Here is a 14,501-nt window from a genome sequence, read left to right as displayed (position 1 = left end):
AGCTTCATAACCAATTTCATCTTTATCCTGCCTAGAGCAAAACTGGGAGTGTTCTTTGGCCAGGATGGCTGATTCTTAACAAGAGTTAAAACGCCGCATACTGTACAGTGGGCGTATAAAGATACTGATAAACAACCAATCAAATATTGTACGGACCGAGCAGGGTAAGTTCAAACGAAGCAGCGTCTTTAACTGGCCACTGATTTCGTATATCTTCTGGGCAGTTTGGACAGCACCGTGGCCAGGTCGCCTCTCAGCAGTGGGAGAGAGAGACTCTTAGTGCCACTGGACCATGAGATTCCCAGGATCCCAACGCATAGAAGAGCCAGAAACAAGATTCTCGACGATGGACGGGCTGATGGCTTCACCACTTTCTGTTTCTAGTCAGAATACCGTGTTCACCCAATATGACGGAGGAAGTCAAACCTTGAAATTCCAATCGGACCAAGTGGGGAACAGACTCCTCCACCAGTAGTGAGCTTGTGTCCACGGGTAGGACATGGAGTTCCACTTCCTGTCATTAAGATACCACTATGCGAGTCAGGTTGGATCAAAGCAGCGGAACGTAGTGGCAGGCTGACTCACAGATACACAACCTGCGTTCCAAACGCGTTCATTTAATGCGTCCTGTACCCAGTAAACGTAGTCGTTTTCAGCTTTAGGCTTTAGTTCCACCGACGCGGCGTCGCCAGTCAAGACTGGTTTCAGGACGCGGAGGGCGTAATTGATGGAGCTAGATTGACCGTTAGAACCGTACGCTGAGTGATGACGGTCAAGGCTGGCAACATACTTCTCTGCAGCCATCATGGCCGATGTATGCCCGGTTGCCGCATTAGGGCCCAGGAGCATGAAGAAGTTCGGGAACCCACTCAGCACAGAGCAGTTATAGGCAGCTGGACCGTCGTATCTAGACCAGTGCTGTGAGACGTTCTCCCCGCTGCGTCCGACCACATCCACGTACGGAATGAATTTGTTGGTCTGGAAGCCTGTTGCGAGGACGATCACGTCTGCTGGTACGAAGCCCTTGTCTGTGTCGATGCCTTCTGGGGTGATCCTTTCGGGTTTGGCGTCTGTTAGGAAGACCTTGTCACTGTGTAGTGATTCAAGGTAACCGGGGTCGAAGATCCGTCTCTGAGGGTCGAATGAGCGCCGGTCCCTGAATTTGGTACCCAAGTAAAGGTAGGGTAGAATAAAGAGACATACCTTGCAGCCGACATCAAAATCTGGAATAAGAAGATCGTGATATTTCTCTGGCCCAGCTTCACGCATGTACTTTTCCACTTGCCTGCGTCGCTTCTCCCTAAGTTTGGCCGCCCCCTTGGTCATTGGAAACAAGCGAAAATCGTTCTCGGCAATCAGGAATATATGAAATCTGTGCAGTCTCATGGCCAGTGGAACATAGCGAAAAATCCACTGCAGGAGCCTAGGGTAGGCAAAGTTCGGGGCTGGAAATATCCAGTGCTTCGTGCGTACAATCTGGGTGAGGGACTTGATCTTGCCATCGTTGACCAGCGCTGGCACAATCTGCGCAGCAGTGCCTAGGTAGCTACCGTCAGATTCCCGGCTGAAACTGAGCAAGGGGAGAAATACACCCGTTTCCGATCACAACGACATTCTTCCCCTCAAGTTCAACGCTGTGGTCCCATCGCGCCGAATGGAAGATGCTCCCCTGGAAATCCGACGCACCGGGGATCTCACAGGGGCGAGGCTCGACAAGCTGTCCTGTGGCTGCGAAGAGAATCTGGCATTCATGGGTATAATGGCGTCCAGTCTCCAAATCGTGCAGGTAGAGAAGCCAGCGATTTGCATCTTCTCGCCAGACACTACGGACAACTTCCGTTCCAAAGGTCATCTTCGAGCGGAGATTGTAGGTATCCACCGCGTTATCGAGATACTCTTTGATTTCCTTGTGTGACGGCATGAGCTTCGTCCAGTTGGGGTTCAGGGCAAAGGAGAAGCTGTAGAGAGCACTTGGGACATCACAGCCGCATCCTACAAGGTGAAAGTTGAGCAAGTGAGAGGTAGAGGAGGCGAGTCATTACTGACCAGGATAGGTATTGATGTACCATGTCCCACCAGTTGCAGGATGTCTTTCAAAGAACTGAATGTCTTCCAGGCCGTACCATCTCTGCAGCGTTGCGCCCAGGGCCACAGCTGATAGCCCGGCACCAACGCACGCGATTTGGCTGAAGGAAGGGGCTTCGGAGGGCTTGGAAGTCATGGCGGCTGTGATATTGATGAAACTACAAATACATTGCTCCCTTGTGTCTTCGGATTGGGATTCACGTGGGCTTAAGTACTGAATACGGTGTTTGTTAGGCCACGTCAGAACGCACCCGTGCCCTGGAGGCACCCGACGAGAGGCACGACACGTGCATGGACACCTTGATAATCCAGGAAAGTAGAGCACCAAGAAGGGGTGTCGGCATTGCACATGGCAAGGTCAGGGTGGACAGCTGCTCAGTGTCCTCGAGACTCCAAGGTCATGTCCTTCGGCTGCAGCCCGGGCATGAGGACATGTGCACAAAAACAGCGGTTCTGTCGACATCCAAACCTTGGTAGTACCGGAACAGGTCCGTGATCAGGTCCGTGATCAGTGTTATAATACGATAATGGCTCAATGAAACCATGTCAGTATTCAGATCTCAGGTCTCAGATCACAGCGTTCCAAAGAACAACAACTGGCATGGATGTGCACGCACAACTGCAGACGGCCTGGACCGACATCATTACCACGTACAGGCCAGGAACCATCGAGTTCACGGGCATCGTCTTGTCGCAGGTCGTCGGGTTCATTCTTCCTGCAACCGTCTACATGCTGATCGACACTCTGTTCCCGAAATTCTCGCAGCGCCATAAAATCCAAGGCGCCCGCCGCCAGCCAACACGCCACCAGATCCAGCATTGCATCAAGGTCTGCCTCTTCAATCACGCGTGGATCGTGGCTCTGCAATTCATCCTGCTCTACCTGAGGGGCTTCAACCACGCCTACCTGAACATGGAACCCACCGTGCCCTCACTGAAAACGTTTATCGTGGATTGCATCTTTGGTTTGCTGGCGCGCGAAGTCTCATTTTACTACGTCCACCGCGCTCTCCACCATCCCAGCATCTACGCATACATTCACAAGATGCACCACAAATACACCACCCCCGTCGCCTTTGCAGCCGAGTACGCGCATCCGGTCGAGCATCTTCTTGCCAATGTTTTGCCGATTATGTTCCCGCTGTACCTCAAAGGCGCGCACTTCCTGACTGTAATGGCCTTTGGCGTCTTCGAGCTGTGGGAAGCGGCGGCGGACCATAGTGGCTACGACTTCCTGAAATTGCCACCGGCAGAACTGCATGACCTGCATCATGAGAAGTTTCGCGTCAACTACGGCACTATCGGGTTGATGGACTGGATTCATGGGACTGATGTTGTGGGATGGGACCGGCCCAAGGCGAAGAAGGTGAAGACCACGGAATGAATGGACGCGAGATATTGAGCCCAGGCAAATCTGTTTCGGATTTCTTAAGCTGGTTGTTAAACTTAACATGCGGAAGTGGGCGTTTGGAGGGTTGGGGATCGGGACTGGGACTGATTTTTGTAGATTGTTACTTTGGTGCTGTCGATATGGATATGGATGCAGTTTAAGCGGTAGATTGGGTAGATGTCAAGGTAACCATACTCAGTTCGCCCCCAAGAGAAATACAATCAAAACAAATGCCCCCCTTCAAGCCAAAGTATCAGGAAAGTCAAGCCTCGTTAGGAACCCCAGGTCGTCCAAACCGGGCCCCATGTTCGCGGAGTACCCCTCCCAGTTGAAGAACGGGATTTGCGCGACGTCGGTATCCTGGTGGTTAGATAGATCATTTGACTGAGATATTTCACCGGGAAGCTGCGACGCATCTGCTTCGGGGCCCATCTGCTGCGGACCCCCGGGCACACCTTGGCGGTATGCAGCCTGTAGAAACTGCAGGGTGTTGCTGGCGGAGCGGCGGGATGGAGCCATGAACTCTAGAACCGCTGTTGCCTCTCTCCAGGCTCCTCGCGCTTTGTCAATAGTCGATGGATCCAGCATCGACGGGGCAGAAAACGAGATTAGTAGGACTATTGCAGCCGTAGATACGTCTAAACCGTGCATAATCAGTATCCTGGATAAAAAGTAAGGAGTTCGTTGACGGCATACAGAACCCATTGTACCACCATGCGTCGGTGGCGTTCGTCTGGTATGTCTCATGGACTAGGTGCGTGAGGTCAATAGCGGCCATCACGCAGGCGGTAGCGCAATTGCTGGCCATGTAGGAGTACAGTGTACTATACGCAGTGGCGGAGTGTATCGTATTCTTTTGCAGCTCTGGCCCGGTTTCTGACACTCGAATTTCCGAGTAGAGCTGTGTGAAGATAGGGCGGTAGAGGAGGAGGTGAAGATGGATGTATCTATACGGACCAGTCAGGAATGGAGCAGGTGGAAGTGGAATGGATACAACACACCTTGCATGAAGAACATTTCGTTGTCGCGCGAGCGCCAGGTTTGGCTCTCCATCCGCATTCACTGCAGATGCATCTGCTGACCACTTTAGGATAGAAGGAAGATTGGCTTCAAACATGGCAAGTTGCCTTCCAATATCAAGGACGGTATCTAGGCCCCCAGGGCTTTTGGTCGCCGGCTGAGATTCATGCTGAAGGGACCGACCACGGCAATAGTTGTAGACATCTGCCAGGATCCTGTCTAGGATACTGTACAGCTTAACCGCCTCGGCGTAGAAGGACATCAGGTCCTCCGTTACTTCTGGGCGGCTGGATGTGACCGGTTCCGGCGGTGGAGGGAGAGGGGTGAGATGGGTGGTCATGCTTGGTCTGCCATATGTCATGCTCAGAGTGCTGCGGGCATTGGCTTAGTGGGAGACGTATAGACTAGAATCCGAGGGCTTACGTATCCATCATCACACATCCTTGCCATGTCCGCCGTCGGATGTCGGACTCTAAAGGTGTCAACGTAGCGAGGATATCTGATTCGTGAAGCCCAAGGCCCAGGGCAACTCTACATGCCACTCCAACGGAATTCCAGCATCGGCTGGGGTAGGGGGAGCTCTGCAGGAATAATGCCGTGATAAGTAACGTCTGAACGACGCCGAGAGTGTTGATATCAAGGAAGTCGAGTCCTATAAAACGCTTTGCACGGAGGAAGAAAGAATGCGCGACAGGCTCGACTTCCTCAGGAGTAATATCGGCAAACTGACAGCCCAGAGCAAACATCAAATTGAGGGCACAATGAAAAACAATTGATCGTGGCCCGGATTCGGAGCTGGATCCCAGTCCGATCCGCTGGTCCGTCAGCGGAATATCGGAACCGTCCTCTGCCTGCCAGACATTCCGATATGCGCCTTCAAAGGCTGGGCGGTGGAAGAATGAATATAGAATATAGACCTTATCAAAGAAGCATTTTAAAAGGTGATCTGCAAGCGTCCGCGGCTGCAGGGCAAAATCGTCAAACCTGTAGTCTTTGGACGTATCCTCAAGTGGACTGAACGCCGGTTCGGCGCGCGACCCGTTGATCGGCCGCGAGGGCATGGATTGCCAGGCAAACCGCATGAGGGATGCAGTAGAGGAGCTGCCGTAGAATTGGAATTTGGCTGATCGGCGTCGGCCTTCCGCCGCCGGTGCTGTAATTTGGCCCATGCCCGTTATATGACCTTCACCCTCTTCAAATAAAGGAGACTCATAGCTCCCCGAAGTCGCTTCCCCTATCGACGAGGACTGGCAGTTATCTCGGTGAATATGGGTGGGTGGCAGCCCGTGACCTAGTGGTACCTCTGCTTCTAAATTTCTTGAAGCCGGATATTGCCCCATCGCATCCGGAAGCGAATGGCCAGCGCATGGGGAGAAGTCGGGTTTCTCCGCCGGCATTCCAACCGGCCTGTTGGCTTCCCTGAGCAGCTGGCTTGGAGGGTTGGATGAGGTCTGGATGGAGACCCCGGCCTTCGAATAGGCATCTTCAAGTTGTCTGATTCGCTGATGGAGGGCGTGGATATATCTAGTTTGCGTGAGTGGTATTTAATTTATTGTCCTCGTCAACTCATGCATGCACGCAAGACCTACTCGTCCCTGCTGGCAGACCGTGCGTTTTCTGTGTTGTAAACACACTGGTCGATGCGATACGATCGTCCCTCGCAAGGCCCGCAGATGGGCTTGTTCCCATCGCAACGGATCTTCTTCTCTCTACAAGAGTCGCAGGCCAACGTGACCTTACGGCGGGCCACGCGCCGTTTCGGGTCCCTGGGAGATTTTGCGGGCATTTTGCAACAACGGGTAGTATTGATTAATCGACGTCTGACTGGCAGAATCGGAACTACCCAAACTTTGCTGTCCTTATGCTGCCGTACTGCCCACCCCCCGTTTCTCCATACCGTACCCGAGCTCTTGCTGCCAAGCTTACACTGTTCTGATATATCATTCTGGTTTCTCTTGCCAAGGCACCCTGAGGTACAACTTTATCCAAATCTGGCTCACTGCGGCTGTTGCTGTCGCTAGTCTTCCAAAAACAAGTGGAGCCTCGTGCGCGGCTTTTCAAACTTTGCTACCTTTTCATAGCGGAGGAATAATTGCGCCTTACCCCTATACGATATTTCCTCGTCGGGATCCGGCGATATTTGTCTGTCCGGCGTGCTGAGCCGGAAGGAATCCGTTTGATCCGCACTTCAAGCCTCGGTATAACCCCTGGCATCAAAGAGTGTGCCTGCGTCCTGATGGGGACTTTTTCAAGGCTTTACACACAGGACGTGTAGACGTGAAGACTGGGACCACCAAGGCAGTAACAGAGGCTGGCATCCAGCTCGATTCAGGCGATTTCATTGGAACTGATATCGCTGTGACCGCCACGGGAGTAAAACTCCAAGCTGCATGCGGGGTGGCCATCGATATCGACGGCCAACCATTCGACCTGGCCAGCAAAATTATCTGGAACGGACTTATGCTACAGAGTCTGCCTAATGCAGCTTACCTGATTGGATACACCAATGCCTCTTGGACGCTGGGGGCGGACGCGACGGCGCACTTCGTTGTCAGGTTGCTTAAGCGTCTTGATAAGAAAGGTCATACCGCAACCGTGCCAAGAATGGGGAAGGGAGAGGAGTTGAATGAGACGCAGCTGCTAAATCTTAAGTCGACCTATATTGCGACGGCAGGAAGGAGTTTACCCAAGGTGGCGGAGACGGCACCGTGGCAGCCTCGAGATAATCATGTCTCGGATTATAGGTTTGCTCAGTATGGTAAGTTTGACGATGAGACGTTACAATTGATTAGGGAGCCCAGAATGAAGATTGGGCTTAGGTATGTTAGATTTGTGCTCTGTCGTGATATTTCTGATGTTTCTATCTCATGGAGAGTGGGGTTTCTGTGAAGTAGTTTATTGCTTCTCACCAAGAACGTATATAAACAGATGAGGTATTGACAGTACTAAGATCCAAAGGATACAAATATTCAAGCAATTAACCTTAATTATTGCTGTGACACAGTGGCCGCTTGGTTCAAGTTGAGGACTGTTTTATATTGCTTTTTATATGACACATAGCCTCTAATTGATTTCCTCCTCTCCTCGACAGCGGTAACAAGCTGCCTAACACTGACACATTTGCCTCTCTGTGGCATGGAACGAAGCTGGGCTTAGCATCTACATACTAACAGATAATCATAGTTCACCAAATAAAGCTCACGGATAACGGCAAATCAACGAGAGGCTTTGTATGCAGCGGCGAGATTTGACATAGTCAGGGAGAGTAGGAGACTACACATCCTCCCATTTAATAACGGGCTTAATAACCTGCTCCACAGATATATCAGCATAGCTTTCCGGAAATTCTGAGGGTATTGTACGTAGTCTGCCAGAGCGCAAATCCTCTATAGCTTGGTCAAGCGAATCCGGCGCATAAACCTTGGCAAGCTTGTCGACAGGGAATTTTCCATGCTTATAGAGGTCAACCAACACTGGCAAAAGCTAATTACAATCATTGAGTTAGTAACAACAGTTCCAAGGTTCTCCACTAGGTAATCTCTCACCGAAGCAGGATTTGCACCGCCTTCAATTACACCCACGATCTGTTTGCAGCCCATCATGAGAGCAAGGGGATCAATTTTGAGAAGTGACCCCGCGCGGGCAACACCCACAATAGCCAGGATACCCTCGTGGCCTAAGGCTTTAACCGCAGACTCAAACAGAAAGTCTACGCCTGTCGTGTCGAGAACGTAATCAACGCCTCCAGGGAAGATATCGAGCAGCCCTTGTGCAAGATCGGTGATAATCTTCGTGCTCAATGCATGTGATGCACCCAGGGACTTGGCGAGTTCCAGCTTCACATCCAACATATCAACTGCGATAATTGTTTCAACCCCTTGAGACCTTGCGGCTAACATCGCGGCCATCCCGACAGCGCCCATACCAAGAACAACGAAGGTGCTCTTTGGCTTGGGTTTGAGGACATTTAGGACGGTACCAGCACCAGTGAGATACCCGCACCCAAGTGGAGCCAGGACTGCCATATCAGCAACAGTAATCTCCGATCCAGGTGAGCACTTGATGACAGAATGCTCGCTCACAATAGCGAGTCTGCTCATGGAGAACTGGCCAAAAAATTGGCCCCGAATTGGTGGGCCTTTTCCTCCGGGGAAAGAAATGGGCGAGTCAGCAGCACTAATACCTCGAGTACCTGCGAAATTGAGAATTGTCATTTCACGACAGAATCCATTTCGGCCTTCCAGGCAAGGGTTGCAGGTATCCCTATGACACGAGCTGAAGCTTAGAAAGACTAGATCGCCTTACCGGAGAGACTTGTTTTTGACACCACTGCCAACGCGGCGCACAATACCAGCACCCTCATGGCCCAAAACAGCGGGATAGTCGCCAACGGGAATGTCTCCTTGTTGGACAACGATATCCTATAAGTCTTCCATTAGCGTGAGATTACATGTATTTCGTTGCAAATTACGAATGCATACTGTGTGGCACAGGCCCGTATACTTCATCTCGATCAGGACTTCGTTCGCCCGGACTTCATCCAGAATGATATTCTGGAGGGTCAATGGTGCACCCGGCTTCTCAACCACAAATCCCGTAGTTGGAATCTGTTTGTCTGGGATCATGGTCGTGTTCTTTCGCGCGATTATTGTTCAAAAAAAGAATAAAAAGCTACCAACACAGGGAAGAGGCTACCCTCAGTATAGACCCAGAATGGTGTCTGAGATGTCTAAGAGAACCGTAGCCGAGACCTTTGTGGTTCCCTACAGACGCTACTTCGCCTAGGGAGCCTCGGTAAAAAGCAGCTGATCTCAAACAAAGGGTTAAGTGTGAAGCCTCGGTCGGTAGGAAAATGAAGGGAGAACTCTGTGTCCTCAAATAATGGGAGTCAACATTTTCTATAGTCAGGGTCTTACTTGAGCAACAACGACACGAAAATATACCCTCTCACCCTCTCTCTCATACAGACACATGCCCAGAGCATTTAACCATATACCTCGCTCTCGTTCAACAATACTCTTGTTCTGAATCTCACTCCATTGTTCCTCCTAAACCACATCTGCTTCTTCTTACCCAGATGATGGACCAGTATATTGCCCATTACATGGGCAACTATGGGATAGCTCGTGATAGAGTCCTGAACCAGAATATCTTTAGGAACCCAGCTTCATTTGACCGTGTTAAGCCTCTCGCTCAGTTGTGACCACCAAATTACACTTCTATAGGAATCAATCGAAGCCGTCGAAGTAGGAATGACTGCAAATCATGCATCAGTGACAAAAGAAATGAAGCTTCCGTTTTTGGAACAGTTTTACGACGATAAACGGTCTTCGTCATCGCATATATTGTATTGCGCCTATAACCCACGTATACATTGTGATCCTAGAAAGTGTCGACTGAAATCCTCCTCACCATCGAAGAGTGTTTGGCACTGCGTGCAATACCCGTGTTTCTGCATAATCTGATGCTGAAGAAGTTCGTGTCGACGATGAAATTTTGACTTGCATACCGAGCACGAAAGACGTATTTCTAAATCACGATATCAGTGACATCCCATGACACGCCTTCTGAATGCAATCAAGCGAGTATCCTTACTTACTGTCAACATGAAGGCTTGTATTTCTTCGCCAGAGCCGCACACGCGTCATTGCTTCTTGCAGAATTTATACTTGAGTTGAGGAGACGCGAAAGTATCCATCTTTTCCCGGCTTTGTTCTTGCCCTCCTTATGCCTGTGGGCAAACTATCACAGCCCGTGGCTTGATGTTCTTGCCGACACGCTTCGGACGAATGGACTCTCCGAAGAGGCGCCGGATAATGTATTTGTCGCGAAGGTTTTGTCCACTCTGAGTGTCGGAGAAGTATTTGTCAGTTTCACACCAGCCCAGGCTAGCAATCATTTGTGGGAAACCTCACATATAAGCGGATTTAACTGTAACATGTTAGAGGCCGATTGTTTAAGCGCATCGTTCCGTGGCTAGCGTCAACTCTAACTGTGCAGCTCCTGGGACGACTCCGGTCATTTTCCCTCTCGGGTGGGCCTACGGAGTACTTTGCTAGGACTCATCTAAGAGCGGGAGTCCGGGACTAGCACCAGCTCCATATTTGCTACCGGGAGGCTCCCGGTTCATGTCCCCACATATAGTTCGCACGTATGTTCTTAATGAGCCAGTCGGAAGGTTTGAGACTCCGAGAACCCCCTTGCGGATCACCTAGTTGCTCCGAGCCCGTCCTGTAGTGATCAGTCTGCCTCTCTCTGCTTTGAAGGCGTTTCGAAAGTGCCGAACATATTTTACGGAGTACTGAATAGCAGACCCCCATTCTCTCCACCGCACTCAACTTCCATGTTACTCTCACAGACGATCGACCGCTCCTAAAACAAGATACTGCGATGGCTACTCTGAACCGAAACCTCCGCGTTACCATGTTCGCCTTCAAGAAAGACGAAATTTCGGAGGAAGAGTTTCATAACCACTGGTCGAAGGTTCATGCTCCAATAGTGGCAGAGTTCTTGGCAAAAGCCGGAGTCATTAAATACACACAAGTGAGTTGATTATCATATCCCTTACCCTCACCACCATTCGCTAACACGAATAGTATCATACTCCATCGTCAGTCCGCAAGGAAGTTCATGAGCATTATAAGCTTTTAGGTGCACCTCATCGTCCCTTTCCCGAATATGATGGCTTGGTTGAGATAGTGGTTCCTAACATGGAAACATACATGAGCTTATCTAAAGGTAACGTTATTCTACTATCTGTCTCCGTAGAAACGGAGGTTTTGAAGCTAAGCCATTGATTCCCAAATATTCCACAGATCCATACTATAAGAGAATAGTGGCACCAGACGAGGCCAAATTCTTTGACTGGACAAAGACATCCATCGCCTTCGGCTGGGAGGAGATTTATGTGGAGAACGGCCAACCTCTTGTTTCGAAAGAAGGGGTAGCAAGGCTTTGATGGGTCTGATTGCTGAATAAGGGTGCAACTTGGCTACGCCCAGGACGTAGCTGCGTAGCCGAACATTTCAGATCAAAGTGTCGAGCATAGGGCAACGCAAGGATGGAGCATGGCCCATGTGGAAGGTAGCTATTACGCCGAACGTGTACTTTGGATCAGATAAGTTATTCCAGGAAATTATGCTCCCATAAGAGGCCGTAGTCCAAACGAGGGTATACTATGACGCGTAAAAATGCACAACGATAGATAGGCTATGTAGGAATAGCGCAAGATTATTAAGGCTAAAAGCTACACCCGGAATAGCCGTAGCCCGGTTACGGGGTTCCCGGATAACTTTGCGTTCTGTGGTGTCATGACGCATCTGGGGGCACCACAGAACCAGTTTGTTGTTTGTGGTGATATCTGACGGGCTCTACTAGAGTAGTTTTGATGGTAATTTATCAACTTAAGTTTTAGTATAGCCGGCGGAAATTGCGTGAAAATTGTCTACCGATAATATCTACTCCACATGCCCAGTTTCAATCTCCTTCGTCATCAGCTCTGCCTCCCTTGCAACCCTCCTGACGTGCTCAGCTTCATCTTCCTTCCTTGCAGCCTCGCCAAATCTATCCCTCCAAAGCTTCCACCTGTCCTTACAAAAGCCGTGCTTCCCTTTCCACAACGGCCCTCCACTACCTGGAGCACCAATCAGGCGCCCGGACTCATATTCCTCATCCCATTCATAGATCTCCACACCTAGGACCTCAACCCACGCTGCTGCTGCAGGAATCCACGCCACTAAGGGATCCTGCAGCGCCATATGCTCCCATGGCGTCTCAAGCGCCGTCCGGAGCGTCACCAGCGCAAACAACGAACCCCACTCGAAAATAGGCTCATCGGTTGCGATGAGAAGGGCGAGACAGCGATTCACATTCATCGTCCTTGAAATTGCGGCTTCTCTCTCCTCTGGTTTTTTGGTACCTGGGCCCGGGATTGAGTAATCCCAGTGACGCCTAATCTCCCAGTCCAGCATCGGCAGGTCCTTCCACACTTGCTTCCTGTGGAGAATCAACGGCTCATCTTGTCCATTATCACTGGGCCTTGTAACATCCGGGAGATGGGAAATATCCACGAGAATATCAACGAGTTTGTCCTGGTGTTGTGGGTGCTTGCATGCAATCTGAAGCAACAGATGCCAGAGTTGGCCTAGCTGGGTATTGAGGGAGGCGTCGAGTGCTAAAGCAGCAGATGCTAGCTTGGGGGCGGCTTCCGTGGAGTGAATTTTGCCTGCAAAGTAATCGTGCAGGACTGCGAGGTGGGGTCCGAGATCGTAATCGCTGCCTTGGTTTGTGAGTGTGGTTAGTTGACTCCACATGGTGTTCATTTGAGAGTGAGAGGGGCTGGATGGAAAGAAACTTGTCCGTGGTGAATTCTGTCTGTCCTATAGTCAATATATATATATATATTTGCAGGCAGATGGAGGATTTTCGATGACAAAAGCCAAGGCTGAAGTGGCTTTGGCCAACTACTTGGGTGCGCACTATCCAGACAGGGGTCCAAGAAACAGGAATAAGTGGATTGGGAGAGGTTAGCGTAGAGCAATTTGTATTTTACTGTGTATTTCGTTGCTCTGCAGGCGACCACCACTATCTGTAGAAGAATTAGAGTATCCCTATGTCTGTGCCGAGTCTATAGAGTACCTGTTACGTGACTATGTACACGAATTGAAGAATTAGTCTGCTAGACTGAGGCCGTGGTTCTGACATTTTCCGCATAGTCTGCTACCGAGAGGCAAAGCCCTATTCTTTTGAGGTTCACTGTGGGGTTCTTGTTAAGGTACCTTCAATTCCATCTTCGCTTTGCGATAAAATGTTTCTGCTAGGATCCTCAATGGTAAGTCTAGGGATCTTGTTGCCAGAGCCATTAACAGTGCTATATTAGTGATGTTTCAACAGAGTCATATCACCAGCAGGTTCTGATTTCTTTTTTATAACAACTGTTGCAACGGCTCTTTGCATTCTGTTCCTAGGATTGTCGCTCCCTGGCCGTTCAGATTTGCTGATGGTCTCGCTTCATATTGTAAAAACGAGTATCCACTGTTTAAATGGCTAGTTTGTAGGAAGGTCTTCTGCTGGAAGTCCCGCCGCGTCCCGGGAGCTAGAGTTTCTGAATGCAGGTTCTCGATGCTTTCTATTCCGAATTTCTCTTGACTTATAATACCTGTAATAACCTACTATCATTACATTTATAAAGCATCTTTTTAATACAAACCCTTATCACAACCAAAAGCCTTATAGACCAACTAATGTAAAAAAAGGAAGGGAGATAGCAGAGATAGTAGCCCTGCAGACCTACATTATTCTCTAGTAGTCTGCTGCTGATACTTTAGACCATCATAAGATTTGCAACTTCACCTATAAATGGACTGCCCTTTCAGCTTGAGCATCACCTCCCTCTATCAGATACTTAAACTAAGCCACTGTTAGTTATATAAACATTCTTTGTACCCAGCACGGAAGATTAGAGCTATAATGTGTATAATATATTAGTAGTAGTACATATCATATGTAGCTTCACTCTAGACCTAGGCCTAGTTGCATAGGTAACTACTAAATCCCCAATCACAAGGCATATTCGGCTGCATATGAATCATACCTGGATAAATTCCGTATACGCTGGAAATCAATCTGATATCCATCTATCAGATTCCGCAGAAGGATCTAGGCACAGCGAGAGTTGAAGAAAAGATGAAAATGCGCATCGGCAGCAGAATTTATCTCCGTACCTCAGGCGGTTGAACTCTAGCAACACGAGTAGACAGGATATATACAGCACAATTCAAATCAAGGAACGCGGCAGTTATGCAAAGAGTGCAGCGTTTCCAAGAAAACATTGTGCACCTTGCTGCGCAGTGATTTGATGCGCTAGGGAGATACAAGAAGTTCGGTAAATACTGAAAGTACATAGAAAAGTGGGAAGCATCTGGCGTTATATTCCAGACGCCCTTCTTAGATGCGTTGGCCGGTACCAAGGAACCCGTTCTTGATTCATTTCGTCCACACTGGCATT

At 49.6% G+C, this 14,501-nt stretch overlaps 6 protein-coding genes across 6 annotated transcripts, besides 1 other annotated feature; 2 read left to right on the top strand and 4 right to left on the bottom strand.

Annotated features, from left to right (window-relative positions):
- Positions 1 to 420: 420 nt before the first annotated feature.
- Positions 421 to 2,221, bottom strand: NFIA_002700 (flavin-containing monooxygenase; the record flags this gene model as incomplete). Its single annotated transcript, XM_001258814.1, has 6 exons — positions 421 to 531; positions 586 to 733; positions 791 to 1,131; positions 1,204 to 1,538; positions 1,591 to 1,992; positions 2,047 to 2,221. The coding sequence occupies 6 exons, from the start codon at positions 2,219 to 2,221 to the stop codon at positions 421 to 423; spliced, it is 1,512 nt and encodes a 503-aa protein (XP_001258815.1).
- Positions 2,222 to 2,571: 350 nt separating this feature from the next.
- Positions 2,572 to 2,597: a microsatellite.
- An 89-nt stretch (positions 2,598 to 2,686) lies between these two features.
- NFIA_002690 (sterol desaturase family protein) lies at positions 2,687 to 3,469 on the top strand (the record flags this gene model as incomplete). Its single annotated transcript, XM_001258813.1, has 1 exon — positions 2,687 to 3,469. One exon carries the CDS (start codon positions 2,687 to 2,689, stop codon positions 3,467 to 3,469), a length of 783 nt encoding a protein of 260 aa, XP_001258814.1.
- Positions 3,470 to 3,715: 246 nt separating this feature from the next.
- On the bottom strand, positions 3,716 to 6,281 carry NFIA_002680 (putative transcription factor; the record flags this gene model as incomplete). Its single annotated transcript, XM_001258812.1, has 5 exons — positions 3,716 to 4,113; positions 4,172 to 4,422; positions 4,477 to 4,866; positions 4,919 to 6,019; positions 6,085 to 6,281. The coding sequence occupies 5 exons, from the start codon at positions 6,279 to 6,281 to the stop codon at positions 3,716 to 3,718; spliced, it is 2,337 nt and encodes a 778-aa protein (XP_001258813.1).
- Positions 6,282 to 7,768: 1,487 nt separating this feature from the next.
- NFIA_002670 (NAD(P)-dependent alcohol dehydrogenase) lies at positions 7,769 to 9,120 on the bottom strand (the record flags this gene model as incomplete). The annotated part of the gene is made up of 4 exons (XM_001258811.1): positions 7,769 to 7,978; positions 8,041 to 8,671; positions 8,801 to 8,916; positions 8,977 to 9,120. 4 exons carry the CDS (start codon positions 9,118 to 9,120, stop codon positions 7,769 to 7,771), a joined length of 1,101 nt encoding a protein of 366 aa, XP_001258812.1.
- A 1,765-nt stretch (positions 9,121 to 10,885) lies between these two features.
- On the top strand, positions 10,886 to 11,453 carry NFIA_002660 (EthD domain-containing protein; the record flags this gene model as incomplete). The annotated part of the gene is made up of 2 exons (XM_001258810.1): positions 10,886 to 11,042; positions 11,332 to 11,453. 2 exons carry the CDS (start codon positions 10,886 to 10,888, stop codon positions 11,451 to 11,453), a joined length of 279 nt encoding a protein of 92 aa, XP_001258811.1.
- A 499-nt stretch (positions 11,454 to 11,952) lies between these two features.
- On the bottom strand, positions 11,953 to 12,807 carry NFIA_002650 (DUF3632 domain-containing protein; the record flags this gene model as incomplete). The annotated part of the gene is made up of 1 exon (XM_001258809.1): positions 11,953 to 12,807. The coding sequence occupies one exon, from the start codon at positions 12,805 to 12,807 to the stop codon at positions 11,953 to 11,955; it is 855 nt and encodes a 284-aa protein (XP_001258810.1).
- Between the last annotated feature and the right edge of the window lie 1,694 nt (positions 12,808 to 14,501).

Source organism: Aspergillus fischeri, genomic scaffold (assembly GCF_000149645.3).
Source record: "Aspergillus fischeri NRRL 181 1099437636265 genomic scaffold, whole genome shotgun sequence".
NCBI lineage: Eukaryota > Fungi > Ascomycota > Eurotiomycetes > Eurotiales > Aspergillaceae > Aspergillus > Aspergillus fischeri.
Note: the sequence above shows the minus strand (reverse complement) of the source record. Positions and strands in the feature narration are given on the sequence as shown.